The 24,529-nt window shown below is 43.4% G+C and overlaps 1 protein-coding gene and 2 pseudogenes across 1 annotated transcript; all 3 read left to right on the top strand.

Moving 5' to 3' along the window:
• The first annotated feature begins 5,428 nt into the window (after window positions 1-5,428).
• On the top strand, window positions 5,429-5,652 carry LOC114225710 (ubiquinol-cytochrome c reductase complex assembly factor 6 pseudogene; annotated as a pseudogene).
• A 5,584-nt stretch (window positions 5,653-11,236) lies between these two features.
• On the top strand, window positions 11,237-12,241 carry LOC114225743 (olfactory receptor 11A1-like; annotated as a pseudogene).
• A 6,583-nt stretch (window positions 12,242-18,824) lies between these two features.
• On the top strand, window positions 18,825-21,200 carry LOC114225801 (lysozyme C, milk isozyme-like). Its single transcript, XM_028125583.2, has 4 exons — window positions 18,825-18,963; window positions 20,010-20,171; window positions 20,694-20,772; window positions 21,134-21,200. The coding sequence occupies exons 1-4, from the start codon at window positions 18,825-18,827 to the stop codon at window positions 21,198-21,200; spliced, it is 447 nt and encodes a 148-aa protein (XP_027981384.1).
• Window positions 21,201-24,529: the final 3,329 nt, after the last annotated feature.

Below are 24,529 nucleotides of genomic sequence, written 5' to 3' on the forward strand. Positions count from 1 at the left end.
CTTTTCTTAGACCTCTGGTTGAGTTCATTGGTGTTCAGAATGATTTGATAGCTATCTAGCTGAACTCCTGGGACCAGAAAAAAACTAAGGTCCCCTACTCCTCCACCATCTTGGAAAGTCCTGACCAACAATTCATTTTTGTGAACTGAGAAAAGTGACAAAAAATGCAAGTATGCAAATGTAAATCATAACTCACAAATTATTTTAAAATATACTAAAATAAATTTACCTTTTTAATCTAATATTAGCTAAAACAGGTTCATATGCCTGTAATTAACAAAAATGTAATGAAATTTCTATGCAAATCTTAACCAATTTTCCAAAAGATTTTATTTATTTATTTATTTATTTATTTATTTATTTATTTATTGAGAGAGAAAGAGTGCACAAGTGGTAGGGACAGAGGGGAGAGAGAGGGAAAAGGAGAGAAGCAGACTCTCCACTGAGCACAGAGCCCAACACAGGGCTTGATCTCAAGACCCGAGCCAAAATCGGGCACTTAACCGACTGAGCCACCCAGGTGCCCTCATTTTTAATTTATAAAATGTCTATTTTTAAACAAACACAGGGGCGCCTGGCTGGCTCAGTCAGAAGAACATGAAACTCTTGATCTCAGGGTCATGAGTTTGAGCCCCACATTTGTTACAGAGATGACTTAAATAAAAACTTAAAAAAAATAGAAAATAGAGGGTGCCTGGGTGGCTCAGTTGGTTAAGCAACTGCCTTCAGCTCAGGTCATGATCCTGGAGTCCCGGGATCGAGTCCCACATCAGGCTCCCTGCTCTGCAGGGAGTCTGCTTCTCCCTCTGACCCTCTTCCCTCTCGCGCTCTCTATCTCTCATTCTCTCTCTCTCAAATAAATAATAAAATAAAATCTTTAAAAAAATAGAAAATAGAAAAATAAACATATTTATGTAATTTTACATCAACACTTCCAATTAAAAATTACATCCTGTTTTTTGTTATTGTGGTACTTTTTTCCTTTCCTTTTTGGATTGGTTTCCCTCTCCCTGTCCTCACTTCTTTCCTGCCACACATTGTCCCATAACTCATATTAACAGTCTACCATATATCTGTTCAAATTTTTTTACTTTTTTATTTTTTTAAAGATTTTATTTATTCATTTGAGAGAGAGAGAGACAAAGAGACAATTTTTTGTTTGTTTTTTTTAAAGATTTTATTTATTCATTTGAGACACAGAGATACAGAGAAAGAGCATGAGCAGGGGGAGAGGCAGAGGAAGAAGGAGAAGCAGGCTCCCTGCTGAGCCAGGTTGGTATTCAGACAGTTGGAAACAGGGCAGACATATAAAAGTCAGGAATCCTGTGGCATTCACCCTTCAGCAAGGCTGGATTAGGGAGCCTGTGGAAACAATAACATGGATTTCTACTCTGAAGAAACTCTTACCGCTTCTGAGTTGACAACAGTGGGAGCTCTGACAATTCAACCTTTCCTCTACTCAGGTTGAATTTAACTTAGATTTTTACATACCTTTGTTGAGGGAAAATTTACATATAATTAAATGCATGTATTTTAAGTGTACAGTTTGCTAAGTTTTGATAAATACATACACTCCACAATCAAGATTCAGAACATTTCCATCACTACAAAAGTTTCCTCATATCCCTGAGCAGTCAGTGCCTCCTCCTTGGTACCAGGTAAGCTTTGATCCTATTTCTGTAACTATAAACAAGTTTTGCCTGTTCTAGAAATTCACGTTATTGGAATCATGTTTTGTGCCTGACTTCCTTCACCCAGTATAGTATCTTTTATATTCATCAAAGCTACTGTGTGGAAACATGATTCATTCCTTTTTATTACTTAGTAGTTTTCCATCGTATGAATATACCACAATATATTTATTTATGTACATGCTGGTAGACACATTTGAGATCTCAAATGACTCAAGATCTGCTTGTGTCTGCAATAGACAGCCTCGCTGGGGGTATAGAAAGTTTCGGTACTGGAGTTCCACCTAGTGTCTGTCTATGGTACTGCAAACTCTGGTGCCTGACCAAGCCATGTTGAATGCCTTTGTTTTCAAGGGCTCCCAACCTGACATTCTACTCCTGTCAGTGCTTAGATTAAGGCAAGACAGAAACCAGTCCCTTAGCAGCACCCCAAAAAATCAGCACATTGGGTGTACATTCCACTCCTTTGCTTCCCAAGGAAGAAGTCAGGAATTGAGGGTTTCCTCCCAATCAGACCAGCCATGCCATGCCATGCTGAGAAGAGTTCTAGTGAGTGAATGCCAAGAGTTTTCCTGCTGGGGCTTCATTGTGTTTGGCTGGGATGTAAGAATCTCTCTCTATTATCTATTCTCTCTCTCCTGACAGCACCCCCCCCTTTTTTTTACAGAGAATAGCCTTTGCCACTCAAACCAAAAATGTATTTATTTCTTGTTTACCCATGTTGGGGGTCTGCTTGTCTCAAAAGATTGAACATTAACAGTTTATGCCCACTTTCAGGAATACACTGGAATAACACAAACTTCCAAATTTCACAAAACCACAAATGCTGATTCCTACGAACATCCACCATTCTTCCTCAAATATAAGAAATCAGCTAGTCGAAGATACATTTCTTCGTAGCCACTAGGAAAGCAGATTTGTGTCATTGTACCCGACTCAAGGCAGCTCTGTCTCTGGCTAGAATGGAAGCTGCAAGCTAGCCTCATGGAGTCACCAGCAGGAGAGTTGAAGCAGGATATTTTTTTTTTAATTTTATTTATTTACTTGACACAGAGAGCGCACAAGCAGGGGGGAAGGGAGAGAGGGAGAGGGAGAAGCAGGCTCCCCACTGAGCAGGGAGCCTGACATGGGACTTGATCCCAGGACCCTGGGATCACGACCTGAGCCTAAGGCAGACGCCTAACCAACTGAGCCACCCAGGCCTGAAGCAGGGTATTTTACATACTCACTGAACCTGGAAGTAGCAGGGTCTCCCATCCTATTGGGTCTGCATGTTCTAATGAAGTAAAGCACTAGCTTTCCCCTGTTTATGTTGTTTCAGATTTGTCATTTTGTTGAGTGGTGGAGAAGGCAGCCATTTAGTAGCTGAAACAGAAGAGAGAAACGGAACTCCCAAAATCTAACAGGAAGGTGCCCATCCAAGCATCTCTTACCTGGTTTCTGGATTTCTCACAAAGACAGTTGGTTCATATATTGTTGTTAAATCCTTGTCTCCATGGGGGAAGGAGGGTCTGGGTTTCCTTTTCTGCAGTATTGCTGGCATCTTTTATTGCCTCATTTTTCTTTGCCTAGTGCTCACAATTCCCTGCTTCTTTGAATTTCTACTAATTGTTTTACTGGATGCTGGATATTATGGATGCTATGTTGTTGAAGGTCTCCATTTTGTTGTCTTTCTTTAAAGAGTTTTGGCTTGGGGAGCACCTGGGTAGCCCAGTTGATTAGGCATTTTACTCTTGATTTTGGCTCAGGTTATGATCTCAGGGTCATGGGATCATGCCCCATATTGGGCTCCACATTCAGCACAGAGTCTGCCTGAGATCTTCTCCTTCTGCCTTTCCCCCTGCTCATGCTCTTTCTCTCTCTCCATCTCTCTCTCTCCGTCTCTCTCTCTCTCTTCCTCTCTTTCTCTAAGATAAATAAATAAAATAAATCTTTTGAAAAAAGAGTTTTGGCTTGGTATTAGTAGACAGTTAAGATACTTGAGGCCCAAAAACAAACAAATAAACAAAAAGCAGAAACAGACTCATAAATACAGAGAACAAACTGGTGGCTGCCAGAGGGGTGGGGGAGTGGACAAAGTGGATGAAGGGGAGGGAGAGATGCAGGCTTCCAGTTATGGAATGAATAAGTCATGGGATAAAAGGTACAGCATAGGGAATATAGTCAATGGTGTTGTAATAGCATTATAGGGTGACAGATGGTAGCTTCACTTGTGGTGAGCTTGGCATAATGTATAGACTGGCTGAATCACTATGGGTTTTTTGTTGTTGTTTTTAAGTTTTTATTTATTTAAGTAATCTCTACACCCAATGTGGGGCTCGAACTCACAACCCTGAGATCAAGAGTCGGATGCTCTGCTGATTAAGCCAGCCAGGCGCCCCTCCAATCACTATGTTATACACCTGAAACTAATGTAACAGTGTGAGTCAACCATATTACAATTTTAAAAAAGAAAGATACTTAAGGTTCAGTTTAATCTTTACAAACCCAGTTTTTAAACTTTGTTATAGCAGGTCTAGATTAGCTTTTATTCTTGAGCTAGTTCGACCCTATTCCTAAAAGGTGGCCTTTCCGACATATCTAAGGAATGCTCCCAGTTTTCAGTGAGATTCCTCCGCTCTGGCTGATCAGAACTCAAATGTCTGCCACTTTGTACCAATTCCAGTAGTTACTCAATGTACAGCTCCTAGCAATATTCAGCTAAAGTCTTGTGGGGAGCCTTATACAGGTTTCTAGAATTCTCTCTCTGCATACCTCCCTCCTCTTCTACCACACAATTCAATCTTTACCTCCCCAAACTCTAATTTTTGTCTCTTCAACTCAGCAATATAATCATGCTCTGCCTTCCTAGATCTCAGATCTCAAAAGTGTGTAAAGGCAGAAAGCTAAGGTAATGGTAGGGCTCACTTCAATCGTTTCTCTTCTCTCAGGGATTAGTTTCGTGCTGTGTGTTTTCCAATAGCTGAAAACAGATATTTCATGTTTTGTCCATTATGTAATTGTTTGCATGAGGAGAGCTAGGCTGGTAGCAGTCACTGCTTCATAGGTGGAAGCTGAAAACCCTTACCCTTCTTTTTAACTTTCTAAACTCTTTGCTACCCTCTAAATTCTAGTTCACATTCCCTCTCACTCCATTAACTTCCCTTACTCCTTTCTCTGCAAGTTCAATAAACTCCATAGCTCTTTTGTGGCAGTTATCAAATCCCTATGGTACCATAATTCCCTGCAGAAGGAAAGACCCTCTTCTGGACCACCCAGTAATGCCTAACACATTATGGGATTCAAAATATATATTTGTTGAATAAATGAGATACCCAAAATATATTGTTTTCTTATCAGTGGAAATATATAAAAAGAGGATAAATGTTCCTCCTCCCTAGTGAAATGTTGGAATATATATGGTTTAAGGTCCCTCCCAGCTCAAAGCTTCAATGAAAAAATGGTTAGGCAAATTGTGCCACGTCTATATAATGAATATTGAATGATTTTTTTATTTTTATTTATTTATTTTTTTTATTTTTATTTTTTTAGAGAGAGAGTGTGTGTGCAAGCCAGGGGCAGGGGCAGAGGGAGAGGGAGAGAAATAGAATACTAAGCAAGCTCCATGCCCACTGCAGAGCCCAACACGGGCTCAATTTCACAATCCCAAGATTATGATGTGAGCCATAATCAAGAGTCAGATGCAGCTCGCCCTCTGAGCCTCTGCCGAAGCCAGTGCATTTTGCGCCCCCCCAACCATGCCCGCGGGCATGTCCTGGGCCACCTACCTGAAAATGTTCACTGCCAGCCCTTCCTGACCATGTGCGCCGGGACCGAAGCGGTGCACAGGTACTACCAGCCCGACCTGACAATACCTGAAATTCCACCAAAGCCTGGAGAACTCAAAACGGAGCTTTTGGGACTGAAAAAGAGACAACATGAACCTCAAATTTCTCAACAACAGAAACCTCAAAATGCTTAACTCAGCCAAGAACTCCGTGAATAATATTATAAGTATTAAATATATGCTTAAAAAAAAGAGAGAGAGAGATGCTTAACCAGCTGAGCCACCCAGGTGCCCCTACATGAATATTTTGAAAAAGGGATATATTCAATGATTACAGTAAAGTGTTAGGTGAAATATTAGGATTAAAGTTATATATGTGATCATAGTTACAACTATGTAAAAAAAGCATAATACTAGGAAGGAAAACCCATAAAAACTAGAAGGAAATATATATATATATTTTTAAGATTTTATTTATTCAACAGAGACTCAGTGAGAGAAGGAACACAAGCAGAGGGAATGGGAGAGGGAGAAGCAGGCTTCCCGTGGAGCAGAGAGCCTGATGTGGGGCTAGATCCCAGGACCCGGGGATCATGACCTGAGCCGAAGGCAGACGCTTAATGACTGAGTCACCCAGGAGCCCAGAAGGAGATATAGTTTTAAATAATGGAGTTATTTTAATGTGTGTGTACCCTTCTCATGTTTTTAATGTCATTATCCAGCTGTCTTGAAAGACAACCGGCCTATCTGGTTTTACCACATCCTCCTGCCTATATCCTCTCCATTCATAATTGATGTTTATATCACTGAGTTGGGATGAAAGATACAAGAATCTTGTCCTAGGGGCACCTGGCTGCCTCCGTTTGTGGAGCCAACTTGGGGTCGTGAGTTCAAGCCCCATGTTGGGTATAGAGATTACTTAAATAAACAAACAAACAAACAAACAAACAAACTTAAAAAAAAAGTATCTTGTCCTGTGAAGGTGAATTTTTCCCCAGGCAGGATTTCTGCATTCCAGAGAGCTGGCTCTGGGTGAAGGGGCTGTCTTATCAGGTAATATGAACTCATCATCAAGGCATGGGTAACTGAAAGTAGTAAATAGATAACTCTACAAACCAATTTTTTTGTTGTTGTTCATTGCTGTATACCAGAGTCTAGAACAGTGCCTGACAGGTCATAAATACTCGGTAATTAGTTCTTGAATTAATTAATGTTATGACACATTTTTATACAAAATCTTAATCTAATACCTAGAAAACAGCATATAGATCCTTTATTTCCACTTTAAATTCACAGATAACACTTCAGAAAAAGAGCTGAAATTAAAATAAATTTTAACTACACGGATATTTTTATTACAATTATCATAAATTCTAAGTCAATAGACACTAGGTTTATTTATGGGTAGAAAGGTTCTTATTCTTCTCTTTCTCACCTGACATATCCCTCAGGCTCTTTACACAACCCAAGACCTGGGCAGACATATTTTATTCTCAATGACTTCCTCTAAGAGAATATACTAATTAATTCCTTGCAGGTCACCTTTTCCTCATCCGAGTTTTTCCACTCTGCCTTTCACCCGTCAGGTAAGACACTTGTCCAGTTTCTTCCAGGAAGGGCCATCCTGGACTGTTACTGGAAAGACCCAGCTCCTGCCATGACCCTGTGCTGTCGTTTTCCTGGCCTCATGTGGAGGGAATTCAGTGCTGTATTTCTGCAACAGGGTTCCTTCTTCACATTTGTCATTCAGCTGCATTTAGTATCTGGCACAACTACCTTGATGGCACCTGACCTGGTTTTATATTAATCTGTGATGTTAAATTATCAAACTAACAGAACAAATTATCTACAGAATTATATAGCAGTTTCCTCCTGCCTCTTCCCTGCTAAGAGATTAAAGCAGGACCCCAGGTCCTAAATCATGCCACAATAGAAAGACTGCTAATCTAGCCATTAGAAGTCAAATTCTAGATAATCCATCCCAATGCTGCAAGAACAAATCACAGCATACTCACTTTTCACCTTGGGGTTCATTCTGAGCATCAGATATTCACTAAATAAGTTAATATCTGCTTTGTGAATTACAAAATACTAGATAAATGTTCTTAATTGTGGCTATTCTTATGTCTTTCCAGTCTTTCCCTATCTCATAAAAAAGAGGTCATTAGATTTGAGGGAAACACCTGGACGTGGTCCCTTGTGGACCAGAACATTCCCCTGGAACCAAAACCTAGATGCAGCTGCTGCAGGTGGCTCCAAGCTACATCTCCTCCCCAAGGAGGCTCTTCTTCAACCCCCACAAGGGAAGGAGGCTGCCCTGCTCTCAGAAAAGGCAGTAGTGTCCACAGAAGCACATAGAGGATAAGGACAACAGCATTCTGTGAGCACCCTGGAGTAGGGAGAAACCAGTAACATGGAGCCTCCCTAAGAGAAAAGCAGAAAATCCACAGAGCTGTCGGCTGGCAGGAGAATTTAGTCTGGAGGTAAGACAACCAGAAGAGAAGGAGTTGACTCAAAGCCCACAGCAGACCAGACTCCCTTTCCACTGAATCTGAGTATCTAGGGTTCATCTGGCTCAACACTACTCTCTGCCAACAGAGAGAAACCCCTCTGACCCAGCCTAAACAAATTTGGAAGAGAGCTTGCCATGTTTTTAAAATGTCTAATGTTTGTTCCAGTAGATTTCAAAGAATGGGACCCATTATTTGCCAACTCCTGGGGCCTCTAGGAAGAAAGTTCATTTCCTCCCCTTTGACCTTGTCCAATGAGCCTTATTTTATTTTAATACCCCAAAATCATGCTATAAATAACAATAGTCAGCCCCATAAAAATCACCTCTTTGAAACCAGCACAGGTAGGTGGGTATGGGTTTTCCACCACCACCACCACCCCTTGGTCCATGTTGTGCCCTCTGAGCACCTATGGGCTAACTATAGTCCCTCTTCATAAGGATCCTTCTGGGTGGAGTGGGGGGAGGGAGGGGGAGGGAGGAAGGAATTGGATGAAGATGGTCAAAAGGTACAAACTTCCAGCTATAAAAATAAGTAAGTCCTGGGGGGGCGGGGGAGGAGGGCAGGAAGAATCCTTCCAATACTTGAAAATAGCTATCATAGTCTCCCATTATTTTGTCATTTCCAGAGTAAACATGTCCACATTCTTCATACGTTCCTCATACTTCACCGTTCCAAAGTCTTAACTCATAATAGTCAACAAAAATCTCAAATCATGTTCACATAAATGGCTACTTTTTAACTGATAGTTAAAGCCTACAAGCAAATTTTACATGTGCCCCTGTTACATTTCATCTTGTTTTTAGTCTAGCATTCCAAAGAAAAGATTATTTTGGATTATAATTCTATCACTTACAATATTGGTTTCCCCTCTTTGTTTCATATCATCTGAAGTTTGATGAGAGCCATGCATATTTACTCTTTATCGAAGTCACTACCAAAACAGGTGAAGAAGACAAGAAGGCAAAGCCTTCTCCTTTTCACTAGACATGTTTCTCCAGATTTTCAGAGTCATTAATGAATAATTTTGGTCTATGGTAGTCAAACTAAAAGTGTTATCTTTAAGCTCACAGTCATCATCTTTTCTATGAAGCTTTACCAAAATTTTGTCTTTTTCTACTCCTTTCTCCTGATCTAAATTATTAATACTACCAATAAGGGCCATTATGTGAGGTTTGACATTATAATTAGCATTATATAGCTCCTGGTGATATTTCCTTATGAGACTTCCACATGTTCTTATAAAGCATCTATTTAAGAATTTTACCAGGGACCAAGGTCAAATTCACTGGTTAACAAGGGCAACAGTAACTTTCCTATCATAAGCATTGACTCAGAGACTTGAGAAGACTTAAGAAGTTTTGAGTCAGTTGTCTGGTTGGTTGGTTGGTCAGTTTGGTTAGTTTTACTAGCTTCTTCCCTTGTTCCATCTTTCTGCTAAACCTGGAGTCTATTCCATTCTCAAATCAAGTCTCTTTCTGGCTCTTTAAGAAGTCACTAGTAAGGGCACCCAGGTGGCTCAGTGTGTTAAGCGTCCAACTCTTGATTTCAGCTCGGGTCATGATCAGGGTCTTGAGATCAAGCCCCAGGTCGGGCTCTGCATACAGTAGGAAGTCTGCTTAAGATTCTCTCTCTCCCTCTCCCACTGTCTCTCCCCCTGATCTCTCGCTCTCTAAAAAAAAAAAAAAAAAAAAAAAAAGAAGTCACTAGTATACAAAAAGATAAAATATGTATCAAATACATATGAAAGTATTCTGTTCCCGCTGTCTGTAACCCCCATGTGACCAAATGGTGTCTGCATAATGGAAGCCCAAAACCAGAGGAAAATGTAGGACCAGGGAAGGAACACAAAAACCCTGTGTTCTCGCTACCATTTGCTAATGTGGAATGTCATCTTTCTGTGCCTGGGGCGGCTCAGATGGTTAAGCGTCTGCCTTCGGCTCAGGTCATGATCCCAGGGTCCTGGGATCGAGTCCCACATCGGGCTCCCTGCTCCTTGGGAGCCCGCTTCTCCCTCTGCCTCTCTCTCTCTCTCTGTCTTTCATGAATAAATAAATAAATAAAATCTTAAAAAAAAAAAAGAAAACTCTCTATCATGTTGGACTTTCTGGTTTCTTCCCCCTACCACACACACACACACACACACACACACACACACACACACACGTACTTGACTTCCATCTCCAACCTTAATCATGGCTCCATCTCAAACTGAGTGACAGAGTTCCAATATTCCCTCAGTTAGTGGAGGACTCAGAGATTCCTTCTCCATTTTAGCAATCATTTCAGTGCCTCTTTCCCTCGCCCAAGCATTAATTGTCAGATGCTGCAATTTTTCTGTGGCAATTTCCCATTGGAAAATTATTGTAACTAATTCACTCATTTATTAATTCATTCCACAAGTACTTATCAAAGTCTTCCTTTGTGTTTGGTGTTAGCATAGTATTGTAATGATTCAGAGAAGGAATCCTGTAACAGGGTAGAAATGTCTAAATAATCCATATTAGGTGAGATAAAATGATCATGTGACCAGCATAGAGAATATAGGGCAGGAGAACCAAGAAAAAGAAAGTATTCCCAGCTTCCAACAAACTTATTAGAGACTGAGCATAGTTTAAAAATGGCTTTACCAATGGTCACCAGGCCACTTGTCCAAGGAAAAGGAATGGATTCCCAGAGAAGTGGGATCTGAGTTAATTCAGATCTTTCTATATTGCACTTCTTGTGGAATAAATGATATAGATTGCTCATCAAAATGTCCAAGCCTCATTTTCTTAGAAAGAGAAAATAGCGTGAGATGAGTGGCTGCTTCAGGAATGTGCATGACCTCAGAGTAGGACCACCCACCCACTAAGGGATGGGGATGGGCAGTCCTCCCCCCCTCCCCCCCAGAGGAGCTCACCAGGTGTGGTTCTGCTGTTGATATTCAGCCAAGATTGTCAGTAAATTGCTCACTGATGATTGCTGCTCTCTGACACCGATATTTCTATCACTCAGGAAGGATTTGGGAAAGCACTGTAAGAGAGTAGACTATTGCAGGAACTTTGGAGTCAAGCAAATGTGGGTTCACATCATGACTCCATCATAATCGCCTCGAATAACTGACTTAATCTCACTGGGTCTCAGTTTCTCTTCTGTATACAGGAGACAATAAGGCCTAACTTTAATGCTTGCTGTGATGAATAAGTGAATAAGCCAAGCATAGTATGCAGTCCCGATAGGATCTTGGTTAAAGTTACCTTCCTCTCTTCTCTTGGGCCCCGATCTAGATGAGGAAGCAGTCCAGTGGTGACAGCGAAAACCAGACCACCTGGCTGATCCTGGTCGGCTTTGGGGAGTTGCAACACCTGGGCTTTCTCCCTTTCACCTTCTTTTTGGCCATTTATATGGTAACAGTTGGGGGCAACACCCTCATCGTGCTGGCTGTGGCCACCAGTCGGGCACTCCATACACACATGTATTTCTTCCTCCGCCACTTCTCCTTGCTGGAGATTGGCTATACCTCCAACATCACGCCTCAGCTGCTGTGGAGCTTCCTGGAAGGGAGGGGAAACATCTCACTGGTCAGCTGTCTGGTACAGTTCTACACGTTTGCCTCACTAGCTGCCATTGGGTGCCTCCTGCTATCTGCTATGTCCTATGACCGTTATCTGGCCATCTGCCACCCCCTTCACTACCCTGCCCTGACGAGCACCTGGTTGTGTGGCTGCCTGGCTGCTGGAGCCTGGATCAGCGGCTTTTCTTTGTCTGCTTTCACTCTGGCCCTGGCAGCCCCTCTGCCCCTCTGCCCTGGCCGCAGGGAGATGGACCACTACTTCTGTGATTTTGCTCCAGTTGTAGGGTTGTTCTGTGGAGATGTGGGGGTCATGTGGGGAACCAGAGCGAGCATCTCAGGCTTTCTGACGCTGGGCCCCTTCCTGTTGATTGTGGCATCCTATGCCTCCCTCTTGAGGACTGTACTGCAAATACCTTCAAGCCATGGTAGACAGAAAGCCTTCTCCACCTGTTCCTCCCACTTCAGTGTGGTCAGGATGTTTTATGGCACCCTCATTGTGGTCTATGTAGCCCCAACAGAGCACATGGCCCCCTTGCTCCGAAAGGCCTTCTCTGTCCTCTCCACTGTATTCACCCCTATGGTCAACCCCATCATCTACAGCCTCAAGAACCAAGAGGTAAAAGGGGCCCTTCATAGGCTCTGAGGACAGCTTATCCCAAGACATACTCCACTGAGAAGGATAGGGCAGCTATTGACTTGTTCCTGGATTCCAGCTTAGCCCCTTCCTCAAAGTCTAGAGGACTAGAGATCGCTGTGATGAAAAGATAAATACTGTGGGATTGAAAATAGAAGTCTGACAAAATGAGGCAACTTCATTTTTCCAGTTGGAATGGGGTAGAGTTCAAAATCTTATGCCGGGTACAAGACCTAAATATTATAGACACTCCACAAATATTAGTTGAAAAAAATGGATGGATGAATGAATGAATGAATGAATGCATGAATGAATACGGAAAAGAATGCCAGAGGAAGGAGAGCACAACTCAAGGGGGGAACATTTGCAGATTATTAATCTAAGATGACAAGATTAAGGTTGGCAGATAGAGAAAGGAGGGGTAGGGAGATGGTAATAAGGACCAGAATTAAGATAAGATCTCATGACATGCTTCACATGAAATCTCAGAAACAGAGAGACAGACTTGGACATAAAGTATGTAGAGTCATGATGTAGGTGGTGATGGCACAAGAGCCACTTGGGAGAGGAAGGGTCAGCCATTCATGCCTGTAGCCCAGGAGGCCAACTGGACCACTGCTCTGGGAGTTCCCGTTAGTCCTCCTGTTGTTGATGTCAGACAAGTAGGAAGTAGGGGAAAGGTAGGAGATTAATGAGAAGGAAATAAATTAAACCCAATGAGAGAATTCTGAAATTTTGCCTCTAACAGAAAATCTTTTAAATCTTTTTCTTTTTTGTAAGATTTTATTTATGTATTTGAGAGAGAGCGCAAGCAGAGGAAGGGGCAGAGGGGTGAGGGAGAGAATCCCAAGAAGACTCTGCACTGAGCACAGAGCCCAACCAGGAGCTTGATCTCAGGACCCTGACATCATGACCTGAGCCAAAACCAAGAGTCGGAAGCCCAACTGACTGAGCCACCCAGGCACCCCTGAAATCTTTTAAAAACGACACAAAAACATTTCTAATTTTTTTATTGGAAATATGTCAACATGTTTCTCAAGGTTGCCTGCACCAGAAAGATCTAGAGTAACTGTTTACAAATGAGGATTTCTAGGCTCTTCATCAGACCTACAAAATCAGAACCTCTAGAAATGGGGCCCAGGGATCTACATGTAACAAATGTCACAGTTGATTCTCAGTGTAGGGAAAGGGCATGGTTACCAGGGGTGACAAAGGTAATGGGAAAATTGGTTGGGGGGAGACACAGTTCCTCGTGGATGTAAAGAGATATAACCCTGAGTGATGGAAATCAGATAGACAGATAGATATACAGAAAGGGCCAGAGAAGATCTGAAGGAAAGTAGAAAACCTGGGTTAGCTGGCCCTGTCTGGGTGGGGCAGAAATACAGAGCAAGAAAAAACAAATAGAAAATTTCCCTGTCTGGGAGTGCCTCTGTGGCTTGGTTTCAGCTCAGGTCATGATCTCAGAGTCGTGAGATCAAGCTGCCGGTGGGGCTCTGCACTCAGCAGAAGTCTGCTTGGGATACTCTCTCCCTCTCCCTCCGCCCCTCCCCCTGCTCGTTCTCTCTCTCTCTCTCTCTCTCTCTCTCAAATAAATAAATAAATAAATAAATAAATCTTAAGAAAATTAAATGAAGTACATATAATAAAGTCCTCCATCTCTGTGCTTTGATTGGTCTATGACACATTTTAACAAACATTAACATCCCCCCTCACCCTCCTTTTCGTCAAGGAAAGTCAGGAGACACCCTCTCCCTTCAGTCCTAGCACTGAGGGCCAGCCCTTCCCCATAGTGGAACCTCACTGCATATAGACATGAGCCACCGCTTCTCCTTCTCCTCCCCTGGCATGAAAGGACTGAGACAACACTGGGAGGATGCCAGGTCATAGGGAAACTGGACCTAAAGAGAGGAGAGACCCCAGGGGAGAGAGTCAGAGAAGGAAAGTGGGAAAGAAGAAGAGGCGGGAAGGGGGAGGAAGGGGGACAGGGAACAGGGAAATGACAAGACCGGGGAAACAGAGGGATAATGAAAGGGAAAGTAAAAGCTGCAAGTGGAAGAGGTAAGAAAGGGAAGCAGGGCTGCCTGGGGGGCTCAGTCGGTTAAGCGGCTGCCTTCCACTCAGGTCATGGTCCCAGGGTCGTAATCCCCGCTCAGCGGGGAGTCTGCTTGTCCGTCCCCCAAACTGGTGCTCTCTCTCTCTCTCTGTCTCTCTCAAATGAATAAATAAAATCTTTAAAAAAAAAAAAAAAGGAAAGAAGTAGGAGAAGCAAAGGAGAAAGGAAGGGTTCCAGAAACCTTCCCCACATTCCTCCACTGGGACCACATGATCTCAAGGTTGTGGGATCAAGCGAGCAGCAGGCTCTGCTCAGTGTGGAGTCTGCTAGAGATTTTCTCTCTCACCCTCCCCCTCTGCTCCTCCCTCCTCTGCTCCTCTCCCTGCTCACGCTCTCTCTCTCTCTCTCTCAAATAAATAAATACCATCTTTAAAAGAAAAAGTTTCAGTTATTAATTGGACCTCAGCTCAATATTGCATGGTAAGTCCATGCTTTGAGATACCCTACCTACAGCATGCACACAGGAATAATTGAAAAAAATGCAAAAGGGAAAATGTAAAAGGCATAGCATAGCTCAAAAACAATATAAATATCTCCATGGGCCACAAATATAAGGAAACTAATCATAAAAGCTGTGAATAGGTCTGAAGCCAAAGGCCTGCTCGATTCCAGGCTGAAGCAAGAGGAGAGGCAGTTCTGAGCTCAGCTCCTGCAGGGTCACGAGACTAAAAGTTCTCCACCTGAAGCAGGAACTAGAGCCAAAGGCACTCTTAGAAGGGAAGGGCTGAGAACAAGGTCTCTTTTCATTAAAGAGAAATGAAAAAAAAAAACTGCTGCCTGCTACCATCTGAGGCCAAAGCTTATCCAGAGCACACGTAAGGAGGTAAGAGAGCATGGAGTTTCGTGACCAGGAACTGAGAGGGCATACGTGCAGCCTCCCACTCAAAATGAGGCTGAGATCCAACATTATAAAATACTTGGGAAAAAACTAACTCTACAAAAGATAGCCCAAAAAATCACCAGTTGGAAGATAAATTTACACTAGAGAATATTAAAATATTAAGAGTCCGAGAGAAAGACAAACACCATATGATTTCACTTATATGTGGAATCTAAAAAACAAAGCAAATGAGCAAACAAAAAAAGCCAAAACCAACCCATAAATACAGAGAACAAACTGATGGTTACCAGAGGGGAGACGAGTGGGGGGATGGGCAACGTGGATGAAGGGGAGGGGAGATCCAGGCTTCCAGTTATGGAATGAATACTTCAGGAGGATGAAAGGCACAGCATAAGGAATATAGTCAATGGTGTGGGGTTTTGTTGTTGCTCTTGTTTTTGTTTTTTCTCCAAGTTTTTATTTAAATTCCAGTAAGTTAACATAGTGTAATATTGGTTTCAGGAGTAGAATTTAGTGATTCATCACTTACATATGACAACTGGTGCTCATCACAAGTGCCTTCCTTAATCCCCATCACCCATTGAACACCCCCCCACCTCCCCTCCAGCAACCCTGTTTGTTCGTAATAGTTAAGAGTCTGATTTTTGGTTTGCCTCTCTTTTTGCCCTGCTATGTTCATCTGCTTTGCTTCTTAAATTCCACATATGAGTGAATACAGTCAATGGTGTTGTAATAATGTTGCCTGGTGACAGATGGCAGCCACACTTGGGGTGAGAACAGCATAATGCATGGACTCGTAGAATCACTGTGTTGTACACTTGAAACTAATGTAACAATGTGTGTCAGCTATAGTTCAAGCTTTAAAAAATATATTAATATTTAATACAGAAGAGAAAATCGTGAGACATCTGGGCAGAATTAAAACAAGTGCAGATAGGGTCACCTGGGTGGCTCAGTCAGCTAAGCATCTGCCTTCAGCTTAGGTCATGATCCCGGAGTCTTGGGATGGAGCCCCATATCCAGCCCCATATCAAGCCCCATATCGGGCTCCCTGCTCAGTGGGGAGTCTGCTTCTCTCTCTCCCTCTGCCCCCCCCTGCTCATGCTCACGCGCTCTCTCTCACAAATAAATAAAATCTTAAAAAAAAAAGCACAGATAGATATGTAAAAGAATAAATTGGAAAATTGGAAAAGAAAAATATAGTCATTGAAATATCTGAAGACTCAATAGATGGAATAAACTCTAGACTTAACAGAGGTGAAGAGAGAATTCGCGAACTGCAAGATAATGTTGAACACTTCACCCGGAGTGTACCACAGAGAGGCAAAGAGATAAAAATACCAAAGATAGTTCAAAGGTCTAGAGTTTAAATGGAGAAGGTCCAACATTTGCTGATAGGAGTTCCAGGAAAAACAGAATGGAGAAACTGAGGGAAAGAGTAACTTGAACAGATGGTGAGAATTTTCCAGAATTGAAAAGAGATATAAATTCTCATTAGAATATATTTAAAATACCAAACAAAATAAATAAAATACAAATCCACCCTTGGACACACCAAAGGGAAACTGCAGGATATTATGGATAAAGAAGAAGGTACATACAATTACGTTCAGCATTTTCTGAATAACAACAATTGGAAACAGTCTAAATATCCATCAACAGAAGAATCACTACAAAAGAGTGGCAAAACAATGAAATACTGTAGAGTAGTTAATGTGAATAACAACAGCAGCAAGTATCAGCATGAATAAACCTCGAAAACAAGTTGAATGAAAAATGCAAGGTACAGAAAAATATGCACATTATTAAGCCATTTGTTTGAAGTTTAAAACCATATAAAACAATACATTTATTGTTTGTGGGTGCATACATGTGTAATGAAGACATGAAAACCTACATAGATGAAAACCAAATAGGAATAATACCCACAAATTCAGAATCCTCACCACCTCTCTAATAATCGCTTTAAGTTGAGGCTATTTATTCTCCCCAACCCAGGTATATCTGAATCTAGAAGTAATCAATCTCACTGCTGGCACTTTGAAACCATCATGAAACTCTCCTTCTTTAAAGTCTCTTATATCTTTGAGGCTTATGTATTCTGGCCATACACCTACCACCTCCCTTGGGTTATTCTCCCCCATTCCTTGAGAACACTGACATTTCATAGAATTTCTCTCCATCTCAAGATCTACTCCTACTCTGAGTGATTCAGACATCCATATGAGTGTCCTGTCCAATGCCTCGCCTCCCCAACCCAAGAAGCAGCTCCTCCGATCCCCCATCAGTTACTCATCCTTACGGGCCCATCCTGGATCTCGCCATCACTCAGAACTGCTTCACCTCTAAAACCATAAACTCAGGTATGCACTTCTCTCATCAACCTCTTGTTCTTTCAGATCACTTGTTCACTTGCTCCCAGTACTCCTATTTGGATTCCATTGAAACTGTCAGTCCACTGACAGACATTTCTACTGTATCTCTATGTAATAATCTCCTTCTATCTTCCTTTCCTTCCTTACCCAGGTAAGACTCCATAGTCCAAAATCTACACCACTTTTGCCAAAATCTTCCATTATCTTGCCTTATTATCTTTCTGTCCACTTACCTGGAAAAAAAAAAAAAACTAACCCAAATGCATATTCTCATAGGTGTCTTTAGAGTAAAGATCAACCCCCTTAACATGACTTGGCTCCTGAATGCCTCTGAACATAGACATGGAATTAATCTAATCAGTGAAAGCCTGAGTAGATGGATAGCCAGACCAATTAGCTACCCTGAGTGAATATTATAAATAAGTTATGCCTACTATCCATTCCTTTATGTCTCCAAGTCAACATCATATAACGCCCTTTAACAGCAAAGCCTTGCCGGTTACTTTAAGACCTACAGAAGCCCCCTTCTAGCACTACCTCTATTATTACTCTTGTGTGTCTTCTTAGAAAGTGTTGATCTAGTGATAACTCTTCCTTCACAATGCCTATCCACCGAACTGAAATCAAGACCTTGTGCTCTAATAATTACCAGCTTTTTCTAACCATATATATCCCCTGTTGGTTCTGTTTCACTGGAGAACCCTGACTAATACAAGATGCTTGATGATCACTGATCACACAGATATTAGAGAGAATTCAATACAGTTGGGGTTTTAGATCTGATGACTTCTTGCAGACACAGAGATATTATGAACTTAGGCTCCAGTGGTCTTCTATTCAACCAATGCTTTACTGATTGCAGATGCCCAAAGATCCTCAACTTCTCCAAACTCAGTGATGCTCATCATGGGTCCCCCACTAGACCAAGTAGTAAAATACCTTCAGCCAAGCACAGATAATAAGCCAAAGTTCAGCAAAGCACACAGGGACAACCCCCGCTGGAGACATTCCAACAAAAGTACAAAGCTTGAAAATCATGCTTCTCTCTCCTACCAACTCCCTTCTCTCCCCCATTTCCCTCCTCCATGCATTTGCCCAAATCCAGGACCCACCCCCACCAAAATGAGACTTTATTCCTGGTATTATTCTTGGTTACATTCCCTTCCCCGAAGGGGAACTGACTGGACCAGTTTCAGGAACTGGCCTTGGACAGCCATGTCCTTCCTGGCGTAGATGCCAGCATTATTGCCCAATCATAGATAACTTTGTGCCCGGAGGGTATAAGAGAAAACAGCATCCTGGACATAGCAGACTCAGGTCCCACCAGCTACAGAAATGAGGTCTGTTCTGATCATCACCCTCCTCAGCTGCTTCTGTGCAGCATATGAGGCCAAAGTCTTCTCCAAGTGTGAGCTGGCCCGCAAGCTAAAGACCAAGGGAATGGATGGCTACCATGGCCACAGCCTGGCAAACTGTGAGTGTGAACGTTCTTTCTGTCTCTGCCCAAAGAGACCTTCTTCCCCAGCCAAGCAATCTCTCCCTTTTCACTTCCTGATTTACTCATTTGTCAGGGTTCTCTTCCACTCCCCGACTGCTCTTCTTATCTCTGCCTCCATTGCCTCATATTCCTACTAGGATCTCCTTTGCTCTTTCCACCAGGGATTATTTTATCTATAATAAATTTTCTCTTGCTGTTCCCCCAAATCACCTCCCCACCCAGCGGCCTGGAATACTTCCTCAAAAACACCCCGAGACTCGCCCAACATCTCTCCATCTTGCTCCCATCACCTTTGCTTTCATCTGCATTCTTTTTAGTCTCTGCCGCACAGTTGGTATTGCCTCCCACCCTCTCCCCTGCCCTTCTGTCCACCAAAAAATAACCTACATCTGCTGCATTTGTCTAAAGTTTGTTCTATCCATGTCACAAGGGAGTTGGATGGGGACTGTGAGAACAGAAGGGGAGGCAGTGAGTGACAAGGTGCAAGAAGGACTGAGAATCTCTGTCGCCTGCCTCATTAGTAAGAAGAACACATGAAGCTATTTCAATTTCCCTTGAATATCTTCATTTTTCTTCACACCAAATATACTCTTTCTCATCACCCCCCCCCCAAGGATGGCTTTTTAGGGCTTCCTTTCTAGGATCCTCCTCCATTACTTCTCCACCTCTTCTCTTCCACATACTTTGGGATATAAGCCAATGGGAATATACAAGGCAAGAGTTGGCTATTCAGCTGGGAGATGAGGCTGGAAAGGTAGACTGGGAGACAGACGGCAATTGATGGATTATTGGCCTTTCCAAACGCATTTATTTAAAAATTGTAATTACATACTTACCATGGGCTGATTTTTGCTTGGGACTAGGAGCACACAATGGATTATAAATACAAACCTAACACCGAGGATCTCATAGTCTTCTCATTTCAGTCTCAAGGGACTTTCTGGCGGTTCTAGTGTAGCAGGAGTTCGGTCTCATCGTGAAACAATCCCCCTTTTCGACCCACACCTTTTGCTCTGACACAGGGGTCTGCATGGCTCAGTATGAGAGTAAATTCAACACCCGGGCCTTTAATGGGAGAAATACCGATGGCAGTAAAGACTATGGGATCTTCCAGCTGAACAGCCGGTGGTGGTGCAAAAACAGCAACCAGCCCTCAGCAAACGCCTGCAGCAAAACGTGTAACGGTAAGGACTCGGTCCCCTCTGCGGGCTGGGGCAGGTGGGGCACATAAAACAGGTACTCCCTAACAGCTGGCCCTCGGCCTGTGCTGGAGAAGCCCAGGACAGGGGATCAAGGGGCCCCAGACAGTCCTCACATCCAAAATCGGAGGAAGCAAGATACACTGACCCCTGACTAAGCCTCGCCTTCATGGGTCCCCATCCCTCAAGCCATGTTATCCCTCTCCTCGTCCACACGCAGCCACATCAGCAGCCCACACACCCCCAGGCAGCATGTCTCCTGAGGACAAAGGCTCTCCCTGTCCCTCCGGTCCTGGATGCCCTCTGGAGGGAACAATGCTCAGAGGCGGATTCAAAACAAGGCAGGAAAATCCAGGCAAATGGAAGGCAAACCCACAAAAGGGCTCCAGAGAGAGAGGGTTTCTGATTCAGGCTTAGTTTCCTCTGGAAATTCCCCTCAAAAAAGTATTGATCAATGAAACAGGAAAAGAGATTTTTCCCTCCCCACTCAGCCCCTTTTCCTTTCAGAGTTTCTGGATGACAACATCGATGATGACATCACGTGTGCCAAGAGGGTAGTGAGAGATCCTAATGGGATGTCCGCCTGGTAAGCAGAGCATGAAGGGCAGAGACCAGCTGTTCTGCCGGGCATGGACCCTGACAGTATTTGGGATGCTGATAGAATCAGCAGCATCTCTGCTGTAGGATTCTCCCTGGGCTTTGTACGGAGTGGAGACGGTACCCCCGACATGAACAGAGGCAGAGTAATACTGTGATGCGCTCACCCCGGGCGTCCCTGCAGCACCGACTGACGGGTTCTCAGACGGGCGAACCCTCCCTATCTGAGACTCTCCCACAGCACAAACTGACTAGGGTCTCCAGCCTGCAGACCCTACATTCCGTCCCAGCTGAGCCCCTGTAGACTCCTGCCCCTGCCTCTGATTTATGCTGTGTTTCTCTATTCATAGGGTGGCCTGGGTAAAACACTGCAAGGGCAGGAATTTGTCCAGGTACCTGGCTGGCTGTAACCTGTGAGACGGTCATTGAATATGGCTCCTGGAGAAGGTAGCCCAGAAGGCAGAGTAATTCTTCAAGGTTCTTGGAAGCTCTGAAAGTCCCCTCCTCACTGCTTCCAAAATAAAAGTTGCTCACTTTCAGCTGTCTCAAGTATCATGTTTAAGGGCTGGGTTGTGACGGAGACTTGCTACCCGCTGTAGACAGCTGGAGGTCCTATTCTCTCCAAGCCCATGGCTGAAGTTCCCCCTATCTCCTCTGGAAAGATAGTTAAGGAAAATCCTTTACTGAGAACTGCTTGAGGCTAAAGTTGACAGTGGAATACAGCATTCTAGATGTGAGCTCTTATGAAATTCATTTATAGAGGTGACCAATATTATTCTCCATCACCAGGAAGGAGAGTTCAAGATGAAAAAGAAGAAGAAAACTGTGGGAGAGTTTTGGTTTAGACGTAGAGAAGGACTGGCCGAATATCAGGATGATTATGTTGGCTGGGGTAAATGACTAAGCTGCTGTAACAGAGTCCCCAAAATATGGTGTTCTCACAAAGCAGTCCATGGTGGGTAGACAGGCTCCTTTGTCCCACACAGACATTCAGAAATTCAGATTCTTTCCATCGTGCATCTCCACCATCCTCCAAAGCAGTGCTACTCAAAAGTGTGGTCCACAGACAGGCAGCACCAGCAACATCTGGATACTTGTTAGAAATGCAAATTCTTGGGCCCACTGCAGACATACTGAATCCTTGTTTTAATCTCTGTTTTAATGAGCTCTCCAGGTGATTCTCATGCATTAAAAAAGAAATTGAGAAGCACTGCCCTAGGGTATTGTCCTACATGGACAATGCTAGATTGGAGGCACTCCTTGCTCTAAATTGCAGGAATGGAAGGTGCCTGGATGGCTCAGTCGGTTAAGAGGCTGCCTTCAGCTCAGGTCATGATCCCAGGGTCCTAGGGTCAAGCCCCACATCAGGTTCCCTGCTCAGCAGGGAGCCTGCTTCTCCCTCTGCCCCTCCCTCTGCTTGTGATTTCTCTCTCTCTCAGGTAAATAAATAAAATCTTTAAAAATTAATTAATTAATTGCAGGAAGGGGAGTAAATCTGGAGAAACACACATGCAATGTACTAAGGTCCAGGCCTGGAAGAGGCACATATCACTTCCATTTATACTCCAGAGACAGAATTTAATCACAAGCCATTCCCAGCTGCAAGGGGCCTGGGAGATACGGTACCAGATGGGCACCCTGGGTCCTGGTAACAATGCTAGTATTACGGGAAAAGGGGCAAATGGATTTGGATGGACAACTAGTAGTTTCTGCCACAGTAATGAATACTTCATCTAGTAAATTAAATCATAATCACATTCCTATGGTGTAAATGTTTCCAGATAACAGTATTTTTGTTGCCCCACCATCCCTTTAAATTTATTCTGTGGGGTAGGTTCTTCTCCTGCCTCTGGATTAAAAACTCAGGCGAGTACCATGACTTTTCTGGTCACCCTCAGGTAATGAGAGCACACCAACTCTGTCCAAGGAATTCTCCCCTCCTCTCTCCAGCTCTTTTCTTGGCATCTCCAACATCTTTTATAGACTGAGGGCGAAAGATCAACTAAAGATGCAAAACATATTCCCCACAATTTCCTTTCCTAATACTTGTGGTCTTAACATTTCGTTTTGAAATGTGATCTCTGTTGTCTTGAAGCCTCAGCTGAACCTAAACCAAAAAAGTTTCCCCTTTAACCTCCTGATACAGCAACTTTGAACAGTTGACAGCGTCCTTTCGGAGACCAGATCTGCTCTGAGCACACTCTGTGTGTTATAGAAAGACGCTGATAGCCAAGATACTGCCTTGTTTTTCCGGCAGCTGCCCGGATCCCTCTCCTTGTCTGGTTGCCGTCCCCATGGCTTAGCTCCAACTGAAGGTTCCCAGGGAGGATAAGAAAGCAGTGGAGGGGCAGGTGGGTAAAGTGACAAGGAAATAAAGAGAGACCAGCCTGTATGCTGGCACGAGGATCACACAGCTCTTTATCAGGGCTAATTCTCCCCCAGTTTTTCTGGAGGAAGGTCCCTGCATCTCCACATTGCAGGAGGCAGCAAGGTGGGTTCTCACAACCATCCAAGAACCCTGTCCCTTCCCGTGCTAGAGTGAGTTATTATGCCCTATTCCTTACCCTCTCCGTCACGTGATCTTCCGCAGCACTACAATGGATGTCGAGCACTACACATCGATGTTGAACTTGGACGTGTGGTTTGCTTTGCCAACAGAACGTTAGTAGATGTGACGCAAATAGGAAATGAAAACTGTGACTGCATGGTTTCATTTGGCCTCGCTCCCGTGATTGCCAGGCAAGAGCACGCCCCAGGTACTCACTGTCCCCAACCTCCTCCCCGCAACCTGGGCCTCAGAATGAAACATGTGGAACACACTTGAACCCAATCCAAATCCTGGCTCCTAAAGTAGAGTTCTTTCCCCACTCCACTCGACCAAAAACCCACCGACCCAGGAGCAGGAAAGAAAACAGTTTTTTTGTTTTTGTTTTTAAAGATTTTATTTATTTATTTATTTATTTATTTATTTATTTATTTATTTGAGAGAGAGAGAGAGAAACGGCATGAGAAGGGCGAGGGGCAGAGGGAGAAGCAGGCTCCCCGCCGAGCCCGGAGCCCGGAGCCCGATGTGGCACTCGATCCCAGGACTCCGGGATCCTGACCCGAGTCGAAGGCAGTCGCTCAACCAAAATACTGTTAAAAGCCACTGAGTTTTGAGGTGGTTTATGACACAAGAAAAAAAAACTGACTGGGGCACCTGGGTGGCTTGGTCCTTTAAGCGTCTGCCTTCGGCTCGGGTTGTGATCTCGGGGACCCCCACGTTGGGCTCCCTACTCAGCGGGGAGCCTGCCTCTCCCTCTCCGTGATCTCTCTTGCTCTCTCTCCCTCAAATAAATAAATAAATAAAATCTTAAGAAAAAGAAAAAAAAACTAATACTCTTCCCCATCCCTGTGTCTTCTCAGAGTTGTCCCCCTTCCAGGACCACCACAAATCCTATCCCCACTTGGATTCCTGTCCCCACTGCCAGGGCTCTTCACTGTGAGCGTGCAGATTCTGGATCTCCTTTGATGGATTTGCATTACATTTAGTTTAAGTATGTTTACTGAGCCTTTACTTAGTGGTTAATTGCTCTGAAAAGGGATTTATATGAGGGCCTTGCCCTTTATCATATTACAAACCGAGGGAGAGACTCTAAAGTCTCTAGTAACTAATAAAGTTAAAATAAATAAAAAATAAACTGGTAAATCCAACCAGTAACTAATATAAATGGGCCCTTAATCAAAATCTAATATAGCTCCTTTCC

The sequence above is a fragment of the Eumetopias jubatus genome, unplaced genomic scaffold (assembly GCF_037043125.1).
Source record: "Eumetopias jubatus isolate StellerSeaLion01/CBP00866 unplaced genomic scaffold, mEumJub1_p1.0 scaffold_8, whole genome shotgun sequence".
Classification (NCBI taxonomy): Eukaryota; Metazoa; Chordata; class Mammalia; order Carnivora; family Otariidae; genus Eumetopias; species Eumetopias jubatus.

Bases quoted from the DNA above. Each gene is read 5' to 3' on its own strand.
- LOC114225801 (XM_028125583.2), top strand. From the start codon at position 18,825: ATGAGGTCTGTTCTGATCATCACCCTCCTCAGCTGCTTCTGTGCAGCA. The intron at 18,964-20,009 runs GTGAGTGTGAAC...GCTCTGACACAG, and splicing joins TGGCCACAGCCTGGCAAACT to GGGTCTGCATGGCTCAGTAT. The intron at 20,172-20,693 runs GTAAGGACTCGG...TTTTCCTTTCAG, and splicing joins CTGCAGCAAAACGTGTAACG to AGTTTCTGGATGACAACATC.